At 37.3% G+C, this 26,556-nt stretch overlaps 1 protein-coding gene across 1 annotated transcript in view; it reads left to right on the top strand.

Annotated features, from left to right (window-relative positions):
• The window catches only part of MBD2 (methyl-CpG binding domain protein 2), a 44,941-nt gene that overhangs the window by 1,221 nt on the left and 17,164 nt on the right, over positions 1 to 26,556 (top strand). Inside the window, exons 2-3 of the mRNA XM_026076898.1 lie at positions 11,923 to 12,082; positions 20,604 to 20,741. Coding sequence (XP_025932683.1) covers positions 11,923 to 12,082; positions 20,604 to 20,741 — 298 coding nt within the window. The remainder of the gene's footprint in view (positions 1 to 11,922; positions 12,083 to 20,603; positions 20,742 to 26,556) is intronic.

Below are 26,556 nucleotides of genomic sequence, written 5' to 3'. Positions count from 1 at the left end.
GTGCCCCGCGCGCGGGAGGCGCCACGCCGCGCCGCTCCCTGGTTCCCTGCCGCCGCGCGGGCTGCCTGCGGAGCCTGCGCTCCGGGCAGCTCTGACGGCGGCAGCGCTTGCCGGAGCCCCTCAGCCCGCCTTGCCTTGMGAGAGGAGCACCGGTACTGCGGCGCGCTGCCTGCCGTCCAGCCCGCCGGAGCTTGAAAAACAAGCACAACTGCATTTAAACGAAGTCAGACTTATCGTAACTTGTACCTGGGATATCCTATCAGTAGAGTTAGGTTATCGAGGGGGAAAAAAAAATGCTGAGTTCATTAAGAAGCTTACCATTAGTAAGAAGAGTTGAAATTTTAGCAAAGTTAAAAGGATGTGAAAATCAGAGAAGTCTTGCCACTGTAATGTTCTAGTTATTACTGTACACATTACAGTAAAACCAAGAGGAGCGACCAAGAGAAGCAACAGCAACCTAGTTTTGTTTCACCCTCCCGCTTGCTTTCAGAAACTGAAAAAAATATTTCTTTTCTCCGTAGAGAAATAAAATCAATTCTGAAGTCTTGCTCTTAGGCCATGCTTCTGTAAGTCCAGCCTGCTGCGCACCAGAGGAAGCTTTCTTTTGCAACGGCTAACCTCTTACCCACAGCGCCTCTATTTATAGCTCTATATACATCTGATGAACCACACCTGAAACCTCTCCCAAACGTTACTGTTTCTCAGCAGAGCTAGCAGTCTCCTTTTGTCTCAGTGAATGGATTCAGTCTTTCTGCTGTCCGGCGGGAGGAGTGAGAATTCATGCTTGCTCGCTCTCGCTGATACCAGTTAATGGAAAAGTCGGTTTCTGTCAGTGTCGAATATGGCATCATTTGACCCATCACATGTTGCTGCTAAACAAAATTGAACATCTGGCAGAGGTGTCCCTAAATGTGGAAGAAGAACATTGGTTTTCTTGAGGCTTTTGAATGAATCTAATGGAAAACTTTTTTTAGACAAATTCTGTTTATCACTGTTTTTGTTTTACCGCCTTTGTCTGACTTGCACTACCAACCGTATGCTAATATTGTGGCAGATCATTGGGCAGCATCTGGCATCACTGTCTACATCTTTGCATCTGCCTTTCCTTGCTTCAGTGCTGCCTTATGAAGCCTGTCTGAAAGATTAAACTTGAGTCTACAATTTGAATCTTGTTTTCTGGACAGGTCCTGGTTTACTGCAGATTGTTAAACTGAATTTTCTGCGTAGGATTACTGTTTTCAGATTTAAATATCAGACTTTTCTTAAGACAGACTCACTGCTGAATTTCATAGAATATATTTAATGTAGGAAAAACTTAAATAACCTCAGGGTTTGCTCAAAATGACCTGTGTTAAAAACACTCAATTAAATCACGTGTCTGTCCCATCAAAATGTAGGAATGTCAGTATTTTGCATATTTTAGGTTCTTGATTAAAATATAAAAATATGGGGGAAATGCAGTAAGTTCTAATACTGCCAGGTTTTAGTTCTGGTTGTGCAAAGAATGATGTGTAACCTCATTAAGTTCATTAAGGCACCTTACTCAGCTCACTGAAAACCTGGCGTTTGTGTTTTTATGATTTCTAAGGCTAGAAAAAAGCAAGGGCTTGGACAAAGCTTCATTTACTGTGATGGTCTAAATAATGATCGGTAATTAAGAGGAACTCTTGCAAGATTAATACCTGTTGCAATCTACCTGACTTGCATTTTGGAACTTGGGGTTTTTTTTGCTGTTGTTTTTTAATCAGGATTGCTTTATGGCATTATGGAGTTTTAGCATATCATGGTTTAGGAAGATGTGAATCATATAGAGTAAAACACTTCTAGTAGTTTCTGATAGGATGTCATTTGCCCCTTCTTCAGATATAATAATCAGTCTTACTGACCTTCATAATTATCACATAAAAGCTATTAAAACATGGGTGGGGTGGAAATACTTTACAAATACTATATCAGATCAAAACAGCTTTTGAGGTTAGCCCCTTCTGTATAATGAACTGTGCCTTCATCCTTCAGATTTCGCTGCTGTTGCCAAAAATCCTTTTAAGAAACTCTTTAACACACTTTTTGTTTAAGATGCAAGACTGTAATCTGCTCATCACTGACTCCAGAATTCTGTCTTTTTTATGTGGGAAAGTGGTAGGAATAAATGTTTCAAATTTTAGGACGCCTTCCAGCATGGTTAGCAGTGATGCAGATCCTCTGCCAAACAACCGCAAAATTGAAACTAAAAACTTACCAGGCAACTCATAGCTCGCAGTTTGTTGATTTCACTACAGATTACAGGTTTGCAAAAATAAGTAGTCATTTATGTGACTATAACATGACTTCTGTTCAGTCACAGGGATACTTCTGCACAACCAAAGTGAAACGAATAAAAAAATGTTTTTATGGCTTCAGGCAGGACTGGCATAGGAAATTTATTTTTTTTTCTTTCCATTCTGTTATAGCTATGAGGCAGATTTCAGCATTGCTATATTTAAAACAAATGAAAATCTGTTTTGATCCAATAAGTACAGCAGGCCAAATACATTCAAAAGACTTATGTTGCTCTAGCTCTTTTTTAAAAAAATAAATGAATGTCAATAAACACTATGTTGCTAAAATAAGTAACTGGGCACAAAGTGGGACCTGGCTGGTATGCCTAATACAGACTAGTATTCTCTATAAGCTGGCATAGTCAGGATTTGGCATAACCCTTTGAAGAGTAATAATACACTTTTTTTTCAGCAGTTGTAGGACAATGATGAAAATGTGCATTGCATTTTAAGTGTGTACATCTTCAGAATAATTCACTTAAATTTCCAGTTCCTTGATTTTTATGTTAGCAAACAGAAGAAACAATTTCCATATGTGTCTTGATTTGAGGATAGGAGGCTTGCACAGGTGACAGCAGGGGCCTGGCTTGGCTTGCAGAACCTTAATTAATGGTGATGGAGAAGAATCTTATTCTTTTATAGCTGAGTTCGAGAGAGGAAAAATATAGTTAGTAATATAAACTCGCTTGATCTAGGGTATGCTGCATTAAAAACCAGGATACTGAGCGTAGGACAAAGGCAAAAACCAGCACAGAGTTCTCAGAATAGATACTTGGTTTAGACTTTAATCCGCACGTCAGATAACTTCCTGAAAGGTTATGCATACGATATATCTGGTTTGCTGTGCCTGTAGCTAGAGTGTGCATCATAAGGAATACGAATGTCCTGATTCTAGAACCAGGAATACCTTCTGTTACAATTATATGAATTGAAGTCAAAAGGAAGAYCATGATGGTGCTGACACGAAGTAGTGTTCTCTTGAATTGGTTTGAAATACTCAGCCAAGGGTATACATGATCTTTCCTAGTTTAAAGAAGATAGGAATTCTGTTAATGACCATCTTGTCTCTACTATAARGTGAGAGATCAGCTTACAGCAAAGGTGAGCTGGAAAGTAATTTTTGTTCATCCTCTTTGCTAGGATGTCCTTTATAATGTCATCCCCATATTTGCAGTATGATAATCTGAGAGCATTCTTTCACTTTCTTTAAATAAAATGTTGCAAAGTAATGCTAGAAGKCAATATCTTGCCCGTAAGGGTATTCTTCTGATTTTTCTTTTAAATCAAGCTCCTGTGCATGTATGAACCTTACTTCCAATTTGTCTTAACTGTTGTTCTCTTAATGTAATCAAAAATTATCTGCAAAATTGTTTCTGCCTTAAGAAAATTTTTGTTTCTGACTCTACTAGTAGTAACTTATTTCTGTAAGTTCCCACTTGGCACTGTGATTTTTTTTTTTTAATGTATTATTTATTCAGGGCACTATGAGGTAGGGGGTGCTGCTGTCCTATCGAAAGGCTCCGTAATGCTTCAAAAGTCCTGTAAAAGTCTGAGTAAGGAACTTCTAACACAGGTATCTCAACTTCTGCTTTAATGACCTCTTCTTTCTATCAGTAAAATTCCCTAGTGTATATAACCCCTAGCATTTCTTAAACTCTGGCAGGAAATTGCTTCTTTCAGAACGACGGCAACTTAATATTCTGTTTTGATGCATTTGTTCTTCGTGGGAAAAAGGCAAACAAGAACTCCTGTAGTTTTTCTAGACAAAATTTAAATAGCCAAGTAGTTTGACACCACTTTCAATGGATTCTAATAGGCTGTTAAGTTTGCCTACGGAAGCTTTTCCAGTATAGGTATACCCATGGGGCAAACAGACATCCCTTTGAAGTTTGTTTTGTGGTTTGACAGTAAGATAAGTGGCAGAGAGTTTCCAGTGACAGTAGGATTAGTTTAATTCTGTGCCTTTTTTTCTTTTTTTTGAGGCAGACCTTTACCTAGGTGTTGAGAAGCAAATGAGATATAACTTCGTAACTAATGCTCCTGGAGCCTGAATTGGGCCTGTGTTATACATAGGCATATTGCTTGTTTGTTTGTTTGTTTTGTTTTGTTTCCAAAAGTAATTAGAGCATAGAACAAGTTCTAATAGTGAGGTCTAAATCTTGGAAATCTGTTTCAGCTTCTGTGCAAGAAAAAAATTGCCAGCATTAGCTGCTTATTAATTTATTAGTGCTGCTCCCATTATATTTTTTCTGCAGTGCACCCAGTTTATGGGATGACCTTAATTTAGCAGAATTTTGAGTTATCATTTTGTTTTTCTAATCTCTTCTGAAACTTGGTATCCTTTCTCCTTCACTGCTCATAATTGCACTGCTTTTCTAAACTTAAATGAAAACCAAAGCAAGGACAATGATAATAACAAATGAGTTACCCTAACCTTCAGGTTTTTTGCGTAGGCTTTCTCTGATCATCTTTAGCTTTTAGTTTTAGTATTTTGGGTGTCTTTTTCATTGCCTTTTGGAAGGAGAAACTAAAACCTCAGATTGCTCATGTTAGAAATCTACTGCAGTACAGACTGTATGCTGCTTACCCACCGGACCATGGAAGTCCGTGACAGATAAATCAAAGTTATACCTGAAGCAATGTACTCAGGTTTCTGTTTAGACAAAGGTGCTCTAACCTTTTCAGTGCTGCAGGTTGCCTGACAGTTTGGGGGCATCTTTACCAGTGTTACACAGAAAGAAAATTTCTGGCAACGCATCGCTGTGCTTGTGCGGAACAGCACAGCCCTGTATAGCAGGAGCATGCAGCTCCTGCAGTGATACCCTACGTTCAGCAAGCGGCTGGAAGCTTCACTGAAGCACTTGTTTCTGTTGCCTTGGCTTTCCATGGCTCAGTTAACTTGCATTGCTCTCTGAAAACGCATGGTAACAATCTCTCCTACTTCATTTTGGTGCAATGAGGGCAATGCTGGTTGCACCTTGTTGGTAAAGAGGGTCTTCATATGTAAAATATATTTATTTTTCTTTGTGGGGTGAATTCATCACTGTACTGAATAGTAAAGTTTATTATCAGTCATGGTGGTAACACTTTGATTGTATTACACAAGGACACAGTGAATGAGTCCTGTCTCAGTAAGGCAGCTCTTCAGACTGGGTTTTTTAGGAAACATAGAAATGGAGTCGGCTAAGCGAAGCTAAAGTATTTTCAGAAATAGAAGATTAAATAAAGATCTAGAAAATAACCTTTTAAAGTTCACCAGTATCAACTGCTATCGATGATTTAGTGTGGCAATATAAACTCTATGCACTATTGTGTTTAAAAAAAAAAGTGCTGCAAGGGAAATCAGCTATTCAAGTTCTGAACTTAYACCATTCATGTACTGACTTCTTTACCAAATTTTTGAATGTCTTAGAATTTATGTTTGAGTATTTGCAATCAAATCTTTGAGAAAGGATCTCTTCCAGTGATTACAGACCAGCTTTTATTTCCTAGTTGAATAAATCTGCCATGTACCCTCAGAGGTCAGCTACATAGGAGGCTTTAATGAGCAGCTGTCCAGTATTAGGTTTGCTTGAACATAAGATCAAACAACTAATTTTATTGTGGGTTTTCTGTGGTCTTGTTTACTATTACGTTGTGAAATGCTCAGGTATATTTTCAGTTTCCTTACTTTCCTGGGCTTCATTCCCACTTCACAGAGGGGAGTGATTGGTAGAAGTGCTTTGTCTTGCTCTACCTCTGTTAAGTAGCCAAATTAAAGTGTCTTTAATCGGACATGCCTTTTCAAAGGTGTTTAGCATTGTTCCTCCATTGGTATCTGACTTTTCAGCATTCCTCTAGGCCAGACTACAGGCTGTCAGATTGGGCCCTCAGAAAACAGGAGCTACGCAACCGCTGGCTACCTTGGGAAAACTGCTGGGACTGACTGCTTAAATTGACCCTGCAGTGCTGTAATAGAGGGGAACAAGTGCTAAATTAAAGGAATGTATTTTGGTTTTAACAGCCATGAGATCACCTCTTTCTTCAGTTTCTTCTTATTTTGGCCATGGCTGCAAAACTGAGAAGCTAGAGCTGCTTTAAAAAACCAAAAAGGAAAGACATTTTTAACTCAGAGGAGATGACCTGTTTTTCCTGCTATCATCTGCTGTTGGAGCATCTAGTTTTGCTCTGGTTGAAAATTTCCCCCAAAGTCTGTTTGGTGGGGAGGGCCGGCATGTAAAAGTGCAATACAAATGAAGCAGTTCGCCAAAATTTTTTTGAAAGCAACTGAAAACAGAAATGCCTACCTACATTAAGATTATTGTTTTAATAAGCTGAGTTACTATCTTTCCTGTAAACTTGTGCGTTTTGAGTTGGGAGAGGAGGACAGATAGGGAAGTATCAAGCAGGTTTTGCTGTACAATGAAATTCCAGGTAGCTTCCTTGTACGTTAATTAGCATGTTCTACTGCTTTGCTGGAAACATCTGAAAAAGTGTCTTTATTAATAAAGTTCTTGCAGGCTCATTATATAACATAATCACTTTCAGCCCAGTAAGAACTTCAATTTGTATAGTATGTGAATTTACACAGGCATATAGCTGGTGAAGGGTTGTGTTCTCCGTTTAATCTTGTATAATGTGATTCGAGGCTTGATAACATTATTGAATGAATAGTTTTTAGATTTGTTGCAGATATTGCCTCTTTTGAGATGTGCTGTTTTTTCGTAACTGGTTATGTTGAAAAAAATTTGTACAGCATTTAACGTGACGAGGTAGAGTTTGACTGTTCCAGTGGTTATACGTGTCTCAGATATGAGAGAACTAAGTTTTCTATTTAAATACACTATATATTACATTTCTATTTGGGAAAAATATGGAAACTTTTAACTGAAGCTAACTAATTCTTAAAAAAACACTACAGAATGTTAACTAAATTATGTTATGTATGTTTAGGTAAGGTTAAATATTTGTAACTTTTTTAGTGCTTATCAGAATAAGTCTTACAACGATCTATTGTATAAGATATATTTGGAGATATTTCTGTGTGATTCCACATTTATCTTGCAATTTTAAATATTCTCAATGTTGGGTCATGCTATAATTTAGTCAAACCAGAGGCTCCTCTATGTCACAGCACCCTGAAAGAACTCTTTCACTGCCTTCTTGTTGCATGAAAGAAGTCAGTGTAAAATTAAGGAACGTCCAGAACATGTGGATGAGGGCAAGTTTTACTGGTTTCCTCCATATCTATATAATTTCTCTTTGAAATAATGTACTGATCCATGTTTCTGACTTTTCTAGCAGTTTAAATTTCAGAATATGTGAACTCAAAGCAATACATTTTAAAAATCTTTTACAGCAAGTTTGAGTTTGAAGTCTGAGACTTCTTCAACATCCTTTTCAGTTTGACTTCTAAGATATCTCCTTCATCCAGAGTCCCTTCTCAGAGCAAACAAAGCGTAAAACCCCTCCTTCTGCCCTTCTTTCCTTCTGAAAACCAAGTTTGAACTTAAACTTGGTTTTAACTCCTTTTTTTAAAAAAAGCAGAAAATGCTGTTTCATAGTTTCATCGAAGATGTGGAAGTAGAAGTCTTGTATGTAGGCATACTGGTTTAAATAGACTCTGTAATGTCACCTTTTCCATTAGTGCATACTAATGATTTAATAAATGTTCAAATAAAGCCTCTGCACATAACCCTTCTATTTGACTTTTACGCAATGGAACTTCCTCTGCAGATAAGAGAAGTGAGGAGACTTTGCAGCAAGAGCAGGGTAGCGATTAAAGGTAATCTGGGAATGATTCAGAAATTAAGCTCTTACTTTATTGGCTTGACAGCCTACATTTTCAAAGTAGAAAAATTACAAAAGACTACTTCCTTGAAGCCAAAGGGAAAGCCAATAGGTGTTTTGTTTGCCTCCTACTGAGGTTAAACCGTAAGGCTCACACACCTTGTGTTTTCTCCATCTCCATATTTCTGTATCACGTGAACTTTTAGAAACTTCAGAACGTATTACAATTAAGGATGGGGAGGTTAGTGGTAATTGGAATCAATTGAAATGTAGTTGCACAGTAGATTTCAGTAGATTTTAAGAGATTGCACCAAAATAATGTTCTGAGTTAAGCAGGAGGAATGCTGCCCAATCTGTTGGACTTTGGTGAAATTCACTTTCTATTGGGTGTCATTAGATATCATTGAAGCTGGAGAGAATGGGAAATAGCAAGTGGTTAAGGTAGGGGTTGAAGAGGAAACAGTAGTAGGTTATTGTAAAACAATAGCTTCTTGGTTGTAGGAAGTTACTAATGGAGCTGCGCAAATGATATTCTTAGAACTAATCTGATATTAATATTTAGTAATTTGGATGCACAAGTGGTGTGTGCTATGCATCATCAGCAAGCTTCATATCTAGGACATCATCAGAACAAGTGAGGATCAGAAGATAATCAGGAGGAGCTGGATGACTGAACATAAGGGAATTATTTAGGATGAAAATAACAGGAAATTAGAGGAGGGCATAGAAGACTATGCTCTTAATGACTAAGAACAAGAATTTCTGCTTTTGTCAGAGAGGGCAGAAGGCTGGTTAACCATTTGGAAGGAGAAGATGTATTGACAATGATATGAATGCAGTAGGGTGCAACTGAGACATACTTGTGGGGAGACAGGGAAGTGCTCATGTCGCTGGGTGCTGGCTTGAGCCGGTGACATTTGGAAAAGGAGGGGAACGATGCGAATGAACAATGGGATTCTAAACTTGTTCAGAACAGGTCCCTCACTGAAGTGGGAAGCAAAGCTAAGGCAGAGAGATTCCTCTGTGAATACATCTGCCTTTTTATGAGACTGGCCATTTTGTAAAAAGTTTTTTTTCAAAGCATGCTCTCTTTGTCTTGGATATTTTTTTTAGCTTTTATTTTTTAATCTCAGCCTAAAAGTGTGGTTATTATTAACACTGAATTCAAGGTGAAAATAGATATTTTGCTGATGGATTACAGCCTGCCACTACTAATAGTTTCACCATTAACTTAAGCGGTAGATTTTGTGCTGTGGCTTGAAATAGCCTTTAATGCCAACCCTGCTGATGATCCATGCAGACACGAATTAGGAACATTGGATCATACTCTTTTGTTTGCTTTTAGATTAATAATAGTAATAAAAAAAGGTGTTAGAAGCATAAATAATAGAATTAAAAGGTATTGGATGCATTAATAAAGTTTGCTTGTGAATTCTGTTTTCAGAGCTCTACACGAAGAGTTTTTAGTGAAGCTAGGCTGATAGCTGCCCACTGCTGGAATTTGGATTAACTCAAGGTATATGTGAGGCATTGCTCTCCAAGGAAGCTGAAGAGGAAGACTAGTAAGAAGCGTACTTTCTTGATGAGAGTCTGTTAGGTCCTTACAGAACAAAAGAAGGTGGTGGGACGGGAAAAATGAAAGAGTGAAGTGAAACCTTATTTCTTCTTTGGTACAAAAATTAGTATGCATTAGAAGATGTAGTTGTCAAACTTTTATATCCTTTTGCTGGTTATTTAGCTATCGGCTAAAACAACTGAGTGTATACAGGTTTTAATTAAAAAAAAAAGTTTTTGGAACAGAAAACATAAACACTGACTTCAGGGTTTGCTTAAAGTCATTGTTTTCTCCTTTTCGTTCAGTGTTTTATGTTCATGAGGAAAGCTGGGAAGGCAATTCACAACGGGAGGCTTTATTCAGTAAAGTCAGCCCTTCCACCCCGTTGTTAGAAAACGGGAACTTTTGGCCAGGCAGCCAGTAATTCTTGACGAAGTTTCATCCTGAACTTGTCTCACATGAGAGCCTGAAGAAGAACGAGAGACAACGTATATGATTATTTTTATGGGAAAGTTAGTTGCCACGCAAGGGACTTGCTCTGTCTCTGACCTTCAGTGCAGAAATTTTCCTACTGTTAGCAAGTTAGGGCACTAATTTCCACTATCTAAAATAAAACTAAACTGTGTTGTATTTAGTTTGGCATATAGTGTAGTTTCAATTCTTTGCCTAATGAGAAGTGGAATAGAGTTGGGGGGGGTAGGTTTTTTTTTCCCCCTTCCCACACCCATCCTTGAGGAGGTTAGCTTCAGATTGCAATCTGTTTTTAAGTGTTTTTTTTTTTTCTCCCACCCTTTACCTCTTGTTAATTATCTTTCTGTATTTCTGGATTCATTTAAATAACTTTTTGAAATGTTTGTCTTAATTAGGTATTTTTCCCAGAGTTCAATACATATTCTTCTGTGTGGAAGTTTTTGCCTTGAGGTGTTTGTACTTTTGAAAAAAAACCACTTTGGAGAAATGAAGAAGACAAAAATCTTTAGTATCTTTCTGCACAAAGGAAGTGGCCTGAAAATGCTCTGAGCTCTGTTATTCTTACGAGTTTCAGCAGTCTGGAAGCTTTTGACATTTGGCTAAATTTGTTGGGTAGAAATTTGCCTTAGACATTCAAGTGACTGTTGACTTCATGTGATGAATATTTAGCTGTTTTCATGACTGTCTGTACTGAGAGGCTGTCATAAACTGGTGTTGCAGTCTGAGAGTTTTATGTAGCATTTCTTGACACCTGGTTTTTGCCAAACTTTTGGGTCTGGAGGCAGCACTGTTGTCCCTTGCAGTGGAGGTAACTTTATACAGCTTTTTGTCAATAAGCCGCCCATTGGCGGTGACCTGCACGCAGGGCATGCAGGCTGATTAGTAAGTCTCCTTGAAGCCCCTATAAGGTCAGTGAAGATCTGCAGGGGTGAAATGCGTGTTCAGTGCTGACAGTGCGGGCGTGATGTGCGTGTCGCTGCTCTGGGTGCTTGAAACCGTAGTATTGATGAGGGGTTAGAAAGTTCTGTAATGTGAAGAYTGGCAGAAATACCACTTTCTTAGGATAACTGTAAATTGGTTRTTTGCCGATATTACTCAAAACGTCAGCTGGGAATTTGGGGTAAGTGGGGATAGTTCCAACTGAAGCTGATTTTTGGTAAATTTTGTATAACTAATTTCATCTATGGTGGTGGGATCTACCATTCATCTACACAGTTGCAGCTTTGGACCTGCTTCATATTTGGCATCATCTTGCTTGCTGCTTGCTTGCTTATTGCTCAGTTACTTTTCTGGCTTTGCTCACCGGTGTTAGTGACTGAATAGATAAGTGATGTTATGTCACCTCAAATCTTGGTTCTGCGCTTCTGTGTGATGCCATGCTGTTTGATAGCTGAGAAGGGTTGCTGTTGAGTCTCGTTTGGCCTTAGCCAGCAATCAGTTGAGACTTTGCCTTTGATCTTGGTTTTGTGCAGAGAGGTTCCTTCACTTGTGCACAGGCTGACATTCCATTGTATACTGCTTATACTTGAATTTAGTTTAGAATAACTGCTAAGGCGGCTTTCCAGGGTGTAGCGTATCCTAGTGTCCATCAGCTTGAGACATGAGTTAAATCTTATGCAAAGGACGGGACTGGATATGCAGAGACTGGGCAGGTACACCATCGCTAATCAATGCATCAATGAACGTGCCACATGGAATAAAGATATGGAAACTTCACAGATATTTAACAAGGTATAAAACCTGTTATAAGAAGTCAAGGTTGTATCCTATTGTACAACAAAACATACTAAAGTGTTTTCTTCTTTTTAGTCCAAGTGGTAAGAAGTTCAGAAGCAAGCCTCAGTTGGCAAGATACCTGGGAAACACTGTTGATCTCAGCAGTTTTGACTTCAGAACGGGAAAGATGATGCCCAGTAAATTGCAGAAGAACAAACAGAGACTAAGGAATGATTCTCTCAATCAAAATAAGGTTTGTTAGTAAATACTGTGTTTAAGGATATCCTAAAAAAATCCTTTTCTATAGTTCATTTAGCAATTTCTTTTCTGCTTAAAGCAGTCTGCTTCTGAGATGTACATGTATGTTTAATTTTTAGTAGTGGTAGATGCAAATTTTTAAATAGAGGGAATGCTCTGCTACTACCAAGAAAATATCAAGGTGAGGTTAAATATGAAAAAAAAGTTTGAGTAATTCAGGAGTTGGCTTGTGACTAAAGAGAACAAACTTCAGTGCTAGTCATCTACCTGAATAATATTCTTCTAAATGAGGAGAGTTATGGCTGTTAACACCAATAGATTCTCCTGTGCAAGTTTTGAAGTTATTATGTTCATCTTCCTGTTCTGAGCTGAAATAATTCACATTTTTAATATGTGCCAGGAAGCTTGTTTTCTGAGGCAACCGTATTTGTCTGTACAAATCTAGGTGTCTGTTTATAGTTATGCAGCTAAACAAGGCCAGGTATTTTTTTCTGTGTTTATTTCAAGACTGGGCCTTTCTTAATTGATGCAGATTGTTCTCTTATTTATTTATTTTTAGACAACAGTGTAGCCTTCCAAGTGCTGAAGAATACAGTAGCTATACAGTAGCTTAAAAATAAAAGGCTTAAGCATACAGAAGTAAAATAATTGATGTACCGTGTAGGGAGATGACAAGTGAATTTAACTGATGCTCAGATACTACATTGCTGGACATAATATAGATATCTAATACAACAATTCTCTCAGAAGTTTGAAAGGTTTTCTGTAACAGCTTGCGATGTTTTCCTTTTAAAGTGTTTTATTCTTAGGGATTTCATAACTTGCAGTAGTGTGTGAAAACACCTAACAAGTTATAGTCTAGTCCTGTATACTGTTGCTTTTTGTCATCTGCCCTTTCTAATGTGTGAACCACACATTTCGTGCTGATTTCTTTTTATTGAAAGCATGCCTTTGTTTTATTTTTAATTTTTTTCTTTCCACAAACATGAGGCTTTCAAATAGTATAACTATGGGGTAGTCTTAGGAAGARGTTTTGATTAGGCTTTTTGCATAAGCAGAAATTAAAAAAACTTGGTATATAAAATGTAGATGGAACTATGCTCACTTCATATTMCTACGATTTTAGATTACTTGTATGTCACTAAGAGTAACTACATTAAATATAAGATTAGAATCTAAATTAATGCTGTTTGTTTTTTTAAGGTAAATAACATTTGTTATTTCTGAGTGATTTAATCTGTAATTCGTGGGCTTTCAAGAATTTCTTCAGTATTCCTGTGCTAGTCAAAAATAGGACCTCAGCTTAGTCCTGAAGTTTATATTTTCTTCCACAGATGTTGAAAGAGATTGGTTGTGGTCGTCTTCTAGTCCGCCTTGCAGCTGTGCTGCTAGAGGGGCCTTAAGAGAGAGACTTGCATAGGCAAGTTTGCGTATAAACTTGCTCATATTTTACTGGTTGTTTGTTTTTATACAAACAATTTACCACAAATGTTTCTAAATTCTTTGGCACCCCTTATGTTTCAAGAACAAGTATAAAAATGCACTTGAGCCTTCTTTCACTGACATGTCTAGGCAGTTAGATTTATGCATGTGGAGGATGGAAATGCCGTCGTGCCATCCTTCTAGCTTTGATGTTCTCATCATTAGCAGGCTAGAACTCAGTGTCTTCGATGACATATTAATGTCTCCTGGTTTCAGCTGGAACCGAGGATATTATATGCTAATAAATGTCTTTGTTTTGCAACATTAACGTACAACAGTATAAGTGATTTAGAAATACTGTTCTAGCAATGTACTTTTCTCCTATCTTAGCATTATGCATTCTTGTTGACCTTTCAGTACTGGCAATAAAGGCGAGAGGTTGATCTGCTGCAGAGTCTCAGGAGGAGTTTTGCTTCATCCTACACAAATCTTTTCATTGCCTTCAGTGTAAACATTTTTACATTTCGCTTGCAAATTAAGTTATTTGATTTATTTGAAGTGCTTTTGAAGAGACAATGAAATAAGATTGAGTAGGAATTCAATAGAAACAGCACGCTGCTGTGCTTATAAAAATATGCCTAACAGTTTTTTATCTTGAAAGGAAAACATAGTAGAGACTAATGATTAAACATACTGTCTGGTTATAAGTGACTTCTTAGATTATAGGATTTGAAAAGCCTGGAAATATGTTATTGAGCTTTTAAATGTCTTCTTTCCTTTAATGTCTGGAGCACATTATTGCTTCTGGAAATACATGTCTTTGGAAAGTTAGTGAACTGAAAGGTTTTTTGGAAACTGTTCATGGAGCATAAAATGCTCTTAATAATGAATAAAATTGAGCAGGGAACATTGATATTCCTACCAGCTGATATATTGCCATAGTTCCCAGAACAGGAAAAGATTTTGTTTTGTGATAGTAATCAAGCAATGTAAAAACCAGCATTCAGAAACAAAGACATATTGTGAAGTTTTGTAGGTATGCCTATGCCTGAATAAGGTGAACTTAATGGCTATCTTAAATGAACCAGTCTGTGTCTGGCCGTTCAAAATATGTAGTTAGTGTCCTTCATCTGAAATATTCGAAGAATCTCTCAACAGAGAGCTCAGGAGAGGTGTTGGTTGTAGATATGTTAGTTATTTCATCTATTAGGACATAACTATTGGAAGCTTTTCCCTTGTTGTGAATCAGTCTTACACATAGGCTGGGTTTTGGTTTGTTGTTTGGAAAAAAAAAAAAAAAGAAGTATCTGAACATCAGTCACTTCCTGTCCCATGTGATAATTTTTTTCCCCTGTACATGTGAAGATCCGCAGGCTGCTGGAGATGAGTTTAACGAGTTTCTGTACCAAAAAATTTATTTCTGTGGTTGAAAACTGCATGCCACAAACAGGAGACTTCATTTATTTAGAATGAATTCACTAATCACAGTCGCATCAGGGCTTTCTAAGGAAAAAAATTCAGAAAGTAATAAGAGCATGATTACAGTACTTAGGAATGGGTCTATTTTTAGTTTAAACAGTTTATCCTAATGACCATTTTTTTARTACATGCCCTTGATTTAAAAAGTATATGGGACATCTAGGTAAGAGCCATGGCATTGCAAAAATCCTGGATAGTCTTTGCTTGATAGTTACTTGATAAATATGAACCCTTATTTTATGCATAGATTATAACTCATCAGGGTTTTGCTTTAATTGTAAAGGCTAAACAGCTCTTTAATGTAGCTGAATTTGCTTAAATGCCCACAGTGCCCAAGGGAACCTCTCTCCTCTTTTTTTTGGGGGGGGAGGGGGTTAATGTATTTGGGGTGTAAAGTGAAGTTAAACTTCTCTTTAAGTTAGATTTCATACCAAAAGAAATCTTGAAATATTTTTCATGAGCTGGAATCTCAGGCCTTTGTTTTAGAAATGTTTGCTGATCCAGGTTTGTCCCCCATATTGCAGATGGTTCRGTAATATTGTTGTTTTTTTCAGTTTTAATAGCTATTTTACCACTAATACTGATGCTACTGCACAAAATATCCTGGAGGCATGGACTTCAAAGCTTCAAATACTGCTTTGAACTTGATGTCACAAGATCAGGGAATGCAAAGCTTGCAGGATAGGTAAAGTCTGTGAAGGTGCTGGTGCAGAGTAAGTTATCTGGTGTRAGGGTATTTGATTGCTATACTACTTGGGGCAAATTTAAGTACATGCTGTTGCCATCTAGCTCTGGTTGGTGATTCTGTGTACTTTGCTCCCCAGTGCTGCTTCATCATATAAAAAAAGGTCTGGCATTAGACTTACTTTTTCAYTGTTAATGGGGGAAAAAAGTCCATAGTCCATAATCAGTATCTCAAACTCTCTTATGGAAAATGAACCTGCAAGCGCATGTGCTGCTAAATAAACATYGGTGTATCCTGGGGAATGGGAAAAACTGGAAGGATTGGACCCCTTTGCAAGACTGTGTGAGTCCAAGTTCGTATATTCTGCCTCAAAGGCATTTAAAAAGCAAATTAGGTTAACTGCTTCTGGGTATTCCCTATTCTTTTTGTGGARTTTAGGGAGGGGAAATAAAGAGTTCTAGAAACCCAATAACCTGTAAAGGGAGATGGCACTTCAGCAAGCTCTGGATAAGTTGAAATGTGGGAGTTACGTGAACGTTATCTGAAAAGCTAGCGTACTTGACGGAAGGGCAGAATCGGAGTGATGTTTCTGGGTTGAAGTGAGGTTGGTCAGAGGATCTATAGCAGCGTTCACTGCGGCCCACAGTATGAACGAGGAGYGACCCATTAGAACGGTCCTTGGTCAACATGCAGCACACATGCTGAAAGCAATGCCCAGAGTATCTGAAAGTATTCCTCAAGTAGGGTGGGACTATCTGGATGAAACAAAAGGAGAAGACCGATATATAAACCTGTCTGTGAGCTTAGACTCTCATTTTTGTTTTATATAAAAAGATCCTTGAATTTCTGTACTATTGAATGGTAATTTCTCAGCATAATTTGAACTAACAAGTGGAATTAGGCAGAAGCACTCATGTYCTTTTGCTGTTTGCTCTGGCCATGGAAACTCTGGTCCCAGCAGTTAGACAAGAATAAACAGTGGGTCAGGGATGGAGCTGAAGATGGAGATCTCTGAAGATGTGCTACTTTTCTCTTTTGAAAGCAATAGTATTTCAGATATGGGACTGGTTAGTTTCTGGCAGTAAGTTTATAAATTAGAAATGAGAGATGTCTGAACTTCTGAGGAAAACTTTCATTGGAATTTGAGGTTTTAGTCTTATTATATTTTTAATGAGATAACGGCACTACCTGGAAAGGGAAAAAGAAAAAAAAGAGAAAGAAAAGAAAAAAAGGGACCTATAAAATCACAAGGTGTGTTTAGAGGAGGAGGCAGGGTTCACCTGTGTGTTCTAGCATATTTCTGCTGTTGGTCTGGAAAGCTGCTTTGGCTTTTACAAGATGATGAGCAAATCAGTATTACACAAGGATTCCCAACATGCTACAGAGCTTACTTATAAACTAGTATATGATTTGAGTCGTACTGCTGAATAGATAAGAATGTGCATAGTACATTTGACAAATCAACTTCTTTGCCTTCTGGATGAAGAATTTAGGCCTGAAATATTAAAACCATCCTGTCATTTAGGTTACATTTTAAGGTGCCTAGATAAATATGAAGTATTATTCTGCTGCTCCTTCCTATCAATTACGTGCCTTGGAATTACATGGAAGAATACCTTAATTCTTCCRCCAGGAAGAATTTAATAGCTCAGTGTCATCTTGGAGAGGCTATGTAAAGTGGCTCTCCCACTTGCCTCTCCCCCCACCCAAAAGCTGAGTCAATTAGTTGGATGGGAGTAGCCRGTATGATAACCATTGTGGTTTGTAAAGATATGTCTTGGGGTTAAGTGGCTTGTCTGCTCTTTTTGATGAAAATTRCTTTCTGCAGAGTACAGAGATGATATTCTCTTTATTGCTAGTTCATAGGCTATTCATTGTACAAATATAGCAAGAATGACTTCACACTCCCTTTCTCATCTCCTGTCCRCCTTGCAGTAACAGGGATATGCTAAACTACGGGACATTCTGTTGATGGAGGAACTACCCTGTCAGACTGCTAGCAAAGCTCTAAAAGAGGAATACCTACTTTTAAAATAAGAATTTAATCCGAGGCTGATGCTGTGAACAGAAAGCTTATTGCTTAATAAGCCTGAGCCCCTAGCCAATTTTTTTATTTCATTTTTATACAGATCATTAGAGAATATCTATCTAATTTCAATTATATGGAATTCCAGTAAGTTCAGCTTAGGAACTAAAGGTTTTTAAACAAGCATGTGCTCTCTGGTTCTTAACACATTCTATTTTATAAAGTTGTGTAGTCCAAATTATATAGTCTAAATACTGAGGATTTGAAGAGTGAGATTTAATTCACATTTCTAAGCCCAAGAACTTACTTATTCTAGTAAAAAAATATATATATATAAAAGAATATAGTAGGTATATAAGTAAATCCTAATGAAAAATTCTTTTGGCTTGATTCTTGGGACAGTCTAATATTGAAGTTCGTTGTGTAACTTTTGAACTATGATCTCACAGCCAATTATAAAACTTTCTTACAGGACCTGAAATATCACTTGATAGCTTACTTTTCTTCCTTTTGAACATGTAACTAAACTTCTAAAAAGCAAGAGCTTGGACAGTTCTCTTTGTCAAAATTGGGTATGGCTGTTAAATGTTTTGAAGTGCTTAGGACTGTCATGCAAAATAGAGAGCATACTTCTTAATATATGTTCATTGGGAAAATATGCGTCTGCCTAAACATGAGGATATTTGTTCTCATTGTCTCTCTTGTTGTGTGGATATAAGCACACGTGTCTTCTCAGTCACACCCTTGTATGCCCTGAAAAAGAAGCTGAGAGACCTTCAGTTGTTAGGAAAACAACAAAAGAAATGCAAGAGCRGAAGAGTTTGAAGGACGATGTCTTCGGGACTCTGAGGAGCTGGGATTGCAGGCAGAAAGCTGCAAGATGCTGTTGAGCTGTCACAGCACTTCAAAGTAGCAGTCTGCTTTTAGATGGAGTGACAGATTTACGATAGCTATCATGGTGTTTGGTATTGTATCTTTGTCTTTCCTCATCAGTCTTGGCGGCTATGGGAAAATTCTCTTCCCCCAGCTCAAATGCTTCTTTTTGGGCTCTTGCTCTTCAGAGGGATTCAGGCACTAGCAGTATCTCCAATTCAGGCTTACTTCAAACAACACGGGCCGGATCACTCGCGCTTGAATTTGTTCATTGGTAGTGAACATGAATGTTTCATTAAGCTCCAAAGCTTTGGGAGTGTTTTTGGTACCAGAAATATGATGCATTTTAATATGACCTTCCTGTTTCATTAAATATCAAACAAGATCACTTCTGAGGAAGCCAGTAGCAGTTTTGTCTGGGACTAGTGTCTTTGTGACACATTTTGCTAGCAATGAGTGGAGGAAGAAGCCTGAAAAGTCAGTGGAGTTAACTAATGGGAAATACCTTAAACTGGTCTAGAAATGTTTTTTCATTACTGAAACTCTAAAAATTGTTTGGTAAGCAYTTGGATTAATAAAGCTTGCCATTKTATGGGTTTGTGCTATGGGTATCTRTATTCCTTAATCTTACACTTCAATATCTCTGATTTCCTGTTTTAAAGCCCCAACTTCCCGGAAGGAAATGGCCTACAATGTGCTGGTCTGGAATTAAGTGTGTGCTGACTGTTGGCTGTCCACATAGAAAAATGGGGTTTGCTTTCCTTTCCCTCAGAGGGAATGCTTCCCTGCACTCTTCCTCTCCCTGCTCCCATCTCTACCTGAATACCAGCTTCCACAAAACTCATATAAAGAAATTTTCTCAAGACTTTTAAAAAAAATTTGGTTGTCGTTGGACACAAGTTCAAAAGCTACTCAAAGGCAAAACAAAAAAAAAAAAAGGCACACAGCAAACTTACCTGTAATTACATCTAATAAGGTTTACAAATAAATTACAATGAAAAGTTGTCCTGCTGTCTTCCAGATTAGAATAAATCTGGTGTTATGTTTTAGATTTACTTTTTCAACAAAGCAATTAGAGTAGCCTTTCTAATTTGAACTTGAGCAATAGTTTATGSTGACTATCTTCAAAAATCAGTCTATATAAAGATAATTTAGTTAAATGACTGTTGTCTCTGTTCTGTCCCCTTCTCTCACGCTGTGTTCGTGCATGTGTATCTATAATACATGCATATCTGTTCTTCTGTTGTTCCTCTGTGAATGTCAGATACCTTCCCCAACAGTTAATTAGAAAAATATGTAGTGGATTTTCTGTGATTTGAAGTTTGTTCAAGATTATATCTAYGCAGGGGAGCTGTGTACCAGTATATACTACTGGTTTGATGGTTTGAAGGGTTTTGTATGTGACAAGATATATTAGTTAAGTGTTATCTGCGATGGCTGAGAATCATCAGTTCACAAACCTAACTATCTAACTTTTCTAGCAGAATTTGTTAAAGTAGAATAGTTTTTGGTTTTTTTCTAGAATAAATTACTGCACTTAATTAAGAATCTTTTGATATAGGAGTCACTTAAGAATTTAATGACAAGAGTTATGTAGGAAGTTRCTGGCCTTTAAGACTTGGAACTCTGTAAATATAAACTGTTTGCTAAAGTATGTTTTCATGAAGCTTCAGAGATTCATTTTGCCACCTGATGGTGAAGCTGTCTCTTTTCAGAATGTAAGTCGCTTGCATAAGTAACATGTCTTTTACCAAAAGGAAAGGTGGACTTTCAAGCAGTCTGATTCTTCCAGAGAGTAATTRATGAAAGATGGTGGAAATATCTGGAGCAAGTTAAACATTACTTATTTTTTTTTCTTTAAAAAGTATGACCACAAAGGTTAGTTGGATATAGCATTTAAGGGAAATCTTTACTCCAAAAAAAGCTTCTTTTTTTTTGCAAATAAATAGAAGAGAGTGAATCCAACATTAATATATAGATATGTTTTTTTTGTGTATAACACTTGTTAATTCACTTTTTTTCTCTTAACAGGGAAAACCAGACTTAAATACAACTTTGCCAATCAGACAAACAGCATCGATTTTCAAACAACCAGTCACCAAAGTTACCAATCATCCTAGTAACAAAGTGAGATCTGACCCACAGCGAGTAACAGAGCAGCCACGGCAGGTAAGAATTACTGTACTTCCATTGTTACTGCTCAGAAAGTTGAAACAAGCTGAAAATCTGCTTGGTTTTGGCCGTGCTTCAATTACAAATGAAAATTTCTATCTTGAAGMTAACTTCTAGAAATGTGTTGTAATAAGTACATATTTTTTAAAAATACAGAAGTAACAGTCTGTTCATATGGAGATTATTTTTTTTTTAATCCRAAACTTCATTCAGATTTGATTATCACATTCCTACTGAAACACACCCATATGCTCTACTRTCACAATTGGACATCAAATATAAGATTTTTTTATGTGCAGCTTCTTCATAGAAGTTTCTGTAAAATACATAGTTCGCATCAAGAAATAATATATCTCTTTTAAATACTTACATAGAAGAGCTTTGTGTGAATACATTTTTTTTATTTTAAATCCCTCTTTTTTACTATACTACCACTATAAATACAAAACACAGTATTGTAAACTCATCTTATACAAGATCTCCTTTAGATGCTTCTCTTCCTATRTCAATGACAGATCACCTCTACACACTGTGCTTTTTGGTTTTGTTTTATATGAGGAGGAGGGAACAGAGAAGAAAAGGAAATTTAGTGAATGAAGGAATGCTATACTACATAATGTAGTGTATATTGGATTGAGGCATTGTTTTTAAGTCTAACTTGTATCTTTGAATCATTATAGTGTTACTACCATCACACTGAAATACCTTATTTTCCTAGGAATGCAGGAGTGAGAAGAAAATACAGAAGCATGTTCATAGTTTTATACACTCATATGTCACTAACTTTTAACAACATTTCCTTTGAAACCCAGGCTGTCTCTAATATTGCACTTTCAAACATCTTGAATGCTGTTCTTGTAAGAAATAACATAAGGAATTTAGACTCTGCATCCTCTAAATTCAGGTGAGAAAGAAAAAGAAGAAATATCGAGCCATATTGGATCATCTTGTTGAGATGTCTTTTAGCAAGATTTGAAGGCCTCAGCTAACCTCACTGTTGGTCCCATGAAGTTCAACAGGGGCCATGTAAGTGTATCACATTCAGATCTAAAAGATGCATAATTGCGTGTGTCTGTTGATTCTCTTCACATTCTTTTGGTTTTTCCTTTTAAACTACTACACTTTGTATGTCAGGGATTTCCTTTCAGTCATGTCTGCTGAACCAGTAATAATCACTAAACCATATGAAAGTTATGGCACCTTTGTGACAAGGGAAATGGATGTCTGGCAATTCATATCTTGATGGATTCCAAACCCTTTCTTGCTTGACTATTTCCTCCCCCTTGTCTTTCCTCTAGAATCTTTTCTTCAAATACCTAGTGAATAAAATCTTCTGGAATGCATCCCTTGTCTTTTGAGAATGGACTGTTCCAGTTGCATAAAGACTTGTAGAATAGGCAGTTTTCAAATCCACCTGAGTTAAGTCCTTTCCTCATTAAGATAGGTTCTAATAGATCAAGCTATAGCAAGTTCTTAAAGTAATCATCATCTGCTGATCRCTGCTTCAGCATTCTTTTTCGATCAAATTCCATTCTCCTCATTTGCATCAGCACATCTTTGGAAGAGGACACTTAAAACACTGATCTTATTCTGTGTTGACATACTTCATTTGGAAGAGAAGGTACCTCTGTTTGCTTTGAATGTAGAAAAATTCATTATATATCTAATAGCAAAGCAAACCTTGGTGTGTCTTATTCTGTTGCTTTCCTCCAGGTTAGAGTGCTGCTTTGAGCTGTTTGAGCAAGTCTATGATAGTTTTGAGTAGTGATGATCAGCTTGGTGGRAGACTTGGGGAAGGGGGTGAAGAGTTGGTTACAGCTGTTTTTATATAAACTTCTTGTGAATTTTCAGTAAAATTTCCATTAAAAACCTGTAACAGAGCAATTTAAGGTACATAGCATGCTCTCAGTTACTGCAGCAAATCTTAAGCATTGACAGATTTCTTAAATTGATAGATTTCTTAAACTACTTCAAATGATCTTGCATCTTTACACACAAATTTCCATTGTACAATTATAGATATTTCTTGTAAAAGTATGGAGGGAACTTAAATCATTAATCATGTGTGCAGCCTTTATACACATGCAAACACACATGTACATCTTGTTTGAGCATAGCATGAAGTTCATTCAGACATTTTTCTCACTATCTGGAATGTCTGAGTTATCAACATCTATGGTCTTTGCTTGCTTTTCAGAAAGTCAGGATTCTTTTCTTATTGTGATCTGCTGAGATAAAATAAAGCAGCAGGGGTGAGGACTGAAGGTGCTGGAAAACTCCTCTTTTTTCTTTATAAAGCCTGCATCACGTAAAACACTTACCACTTGAGGTACAATTGTCAGCCAATACAGCCTTGCAAATATATTTGAATTCTCTTCCCTTCCAGATAAAAACTATGTTTTCCTTACACACATAATCCCTATATRCATCACTGCTTCCTCCTTCTGTCCTATTCAGGTGCATGCCTTCCCTGTACAGACACTGTAAATGTAATATCAACACTGGCTGTTCAAATGAATACAGAAACACTGACTATAGAGCCTGTCTGTATATAGAGCTTATTCAGTTACTGCTTCCAGTTTCATTCCTTCCTGTTTCTTCGATCCTTGGCCCAAATCCCTGAAGGGATTCTTGCTTCTGGTTTTCTAGATACCCACCTCTAAAAGCTTTCTCCACTTTTATCTGTTGTATCTCCCTTTTCAAGAGACAGTCTAACCAGAATTCACTGAAAACTCTCTTTGGCCTGTCTCCTTTTACAGAGATCAAAATAAACCAATACTGTAATTCCCTTGGCAAATAAACCAAGACTGTAATTCCCATGGCAGTCAGTAACTTTTTCATGATCTGAGAGTGAGAAGACATGCTTATTGGTGCTGACAGGGAGACATTTGGCAGCAGCTCTTTTTTAAGCGGTAAATCCTGTGGTAGTTCTTGGAAAGATAAACTAATAACAGTTTGCTTATGATCTGAGTATAGGTGAATCTGGCAACTAGAGCAACAGATCTTTGTGGCAGCTGCTGGTTCCATATTTTCAGCATGAGGTTAGTTGCACACAAGAAGCATCATGAGGTTGCCTAAGCTTTTTTCAAACAACGGCTCTACAAGACAGAATCTTCAAAGCTTTCAGAGCCTTTCTTAAAGGTTTTGTAGATTACTGATTACCAGAGTGGAGATCTGCATCCAGGAAAGAATGAAAATGTTTTGGGGAATCCTGAAACTAGGTAGCGTCGGAGCTTGAGCGCTGTATGTGAGCACGCGTACTCTAAGGAGTCTTCTGGTACACACTAGATTTCTCTCCTCTTAATTATCAAACTTAATCTTCTTCCTCCAAGTAGCTTCTGTTTAATAAATCCACAGAGATTTGTCAAACTCTTTATATCTAAATCACATGATATGAATATCTGCAAGTTCCTAAATAGCAAATCTGTCTCAATTACAATGTTCCCTGAAGTACATTCATGTTCCCTTGGAAGTGTTACCCTGTTCAAAATATGCTGGCTCTCCATAAGCTCATTTATGACAGGTTTTCTTACTATTTCTGTGGTTTTGTCCTTTCTTTCCTTGCAGGTTCCACTAAAAAGCCATTATAAGAGAAGAAACCCTTCAATTGGGTTTTGTCTAATAGGGATTATTAATGGACCTTGGAAGGAAAAACAAAAAACAAACAAACAAAACCCCCCCAAACAAACGTCTTGCTTTAGCCCTCTCTCCACTATTAAACTTATTGCTTCCAAATAAGGTTTGATAAAGTATGATACATTTTTGATAAACTTAAGAGCAACATGGTTTGGCTTGAAAAAAAGTCAAATTAGCACTGCTGAAACTGGACTTAATGATGAATGCAGAAAACAGGCAGCTATATCTCTGGCATCCTCCTCATTGGGGATGGTGAGTACTGTCTTAAAATCACATTGTTCCCCCACCCCTCCTATTTAGCAAAGAGGATACTGGATGTAGCAGTGTTTAGGGGACAGTAACGCTCCACTTCCACATTTCGGTTTGAACATTCCGCCATGGGAAGAAGGAATGTAAGGCAGGGGAAGTCCTGTAACTATTTTAAGCAGTAAATGGTTATGTAATTGCTTAAATTTGTGTTACTTGCTTGTCAGATATTCTGTATCTAACTGGATCAAATGGAATGATGTTGCAAATCAAACTCCTTTCTTGTGGATCACTGCCCTTCGTGTATATGTACTCACTTTGTGTCTCCAAAAGGTCCAGGTCTGTGTCCTCTGTAGAATACTTATCCTCTTTTTTTGTGTGTTCAGGCTTCTTAGTTCAAACTGCACCATGCTCCTTGACCTTTTTCAGGGTAAACTACAAAGCTCACTCATTCTCCCCTTGTCCCCCCGCAACCCTATGGTACCTGAGAGCTCTGACTCCTGAGGACTTGATTAATCAMTAGTTAATTCTGTTGTATACTATTGATTATGGGGTTAGGGATCATCTGAAATCACACTGGTAAAAAAGATGTTTATGTAGGTGATAATCGTAATACTGAATTTACAAAAGGTTTAACTCAGTATCTCCCTGATGTATTTGGCTAAAAACATTCCCAGAAAATGCCTTCACTATTTAAAAGAAGGCCAACCTCCTCTTTGAAGCTCATTTTGAGGAAATCAGGTAATCAGTCATCAGTTATGTCACCTGGTTCTTCCAATTCTGTTTCAGACAACTTTTTTAACCACCTTAGGATAAACCTGAGCAACATCATCCATCTGCAGGCCAAAAGTACTCTTTAAAATTGGTTTAAAAGTCTGTTACAGTTACTGTCATATATGTTTGTAGTGGATTTGTATTGTAATTGATGATTAAATAGGAAGATACATCACAAACCAGAGCTGACCACAGTCGTTTTTGGCATAAGATATATGCAATCTAAAAAGCCTAATTTACAAGAAAAATTACAGGATGTCATTTTATGCATGTCTTCTTGTTAACAGTTCTTAACAAGGAAGAAGAATTTAGCTATCAGCACTTCATACTTTGTCAAATAGATGCAATTTTATTTCCTGTGGATCAAATTTTATGGGCCTGGAGTCTATGATTAGATTGGGTTGGAACACTTTAGAGAAAGCTCTTTGGTTAATATATATTAGAATTATCAAAAAGAGAAGTGGAAGGAACCTGATGAAATTATTAAGTTCCATCTCCCTCTCCCAGGCAAGTTCAGGAATAGTGGAATTTTTATTGGCAATTATGAATTCAGCAGAGCTGAGCAATTCATTGGATGTAAAAAGAGGAAAGAAATTTTCCAGTTTCACAGAGAAATTCTTGTTCACTTTAAAATCATCCATGGACACTTTGGAAAGACCTCTGTTTAATCATATTTCCTGATTTAACTGCCTGCAATATTGAACGCTTGAGTAGTTTCTCAAACGATAACTTCGGGCGTTCTGGTCTCACTTAGCCTTTATAGTAGATTTTAAAACATAACAAAATCCGAGGCTGCCTGTGTCTATAGTATAATCCAGATATGTTGACTGTATTTTGTGTAGACATGATTAAGTTTTAATCATCTTGCATACCAGGCTATAATGCATCTGCAAGCAGCATGGAAATCAATATGGTACCAGGGAGCTGGGAAGATACCAAGGCCGCTACCTGGAATTGTGACTGTGCTGTTAAACTTGCTATTTCTATCGTAATCTGAATTAGATAGTAGCCTTTTCTGACTACCAGTGTAAAATAAGAGTAGATATCTGTAACTCTTGAGTAGAAGGAGTTTGTGTCTAGTCAAGTACCTCATTGTGTTGACATTTAGAGTATTTTCAATATTCTGTAAATAGAATTTTGCAAATATCTGAGGTTC

The sequence above is a fragment of the Apteryx rowi genome, unplaced genomic scaffold (assembly GCF_003343035.1).
Source record: "Apteryx rowi isolate R43461 unplaced genomic scaffold, aptRow1 scaffold_442, whole genome shotgun sequence".
NCBI classification, from domain to species: Eukaryota; Metazoa; Chordata; class Aves; order Apterygiformes; family Apterygidae; genus Apteryx; species Apteryx rowi.
This window is presented reverse-complemented; position numbering and strand designations above follow the sequence as displayed.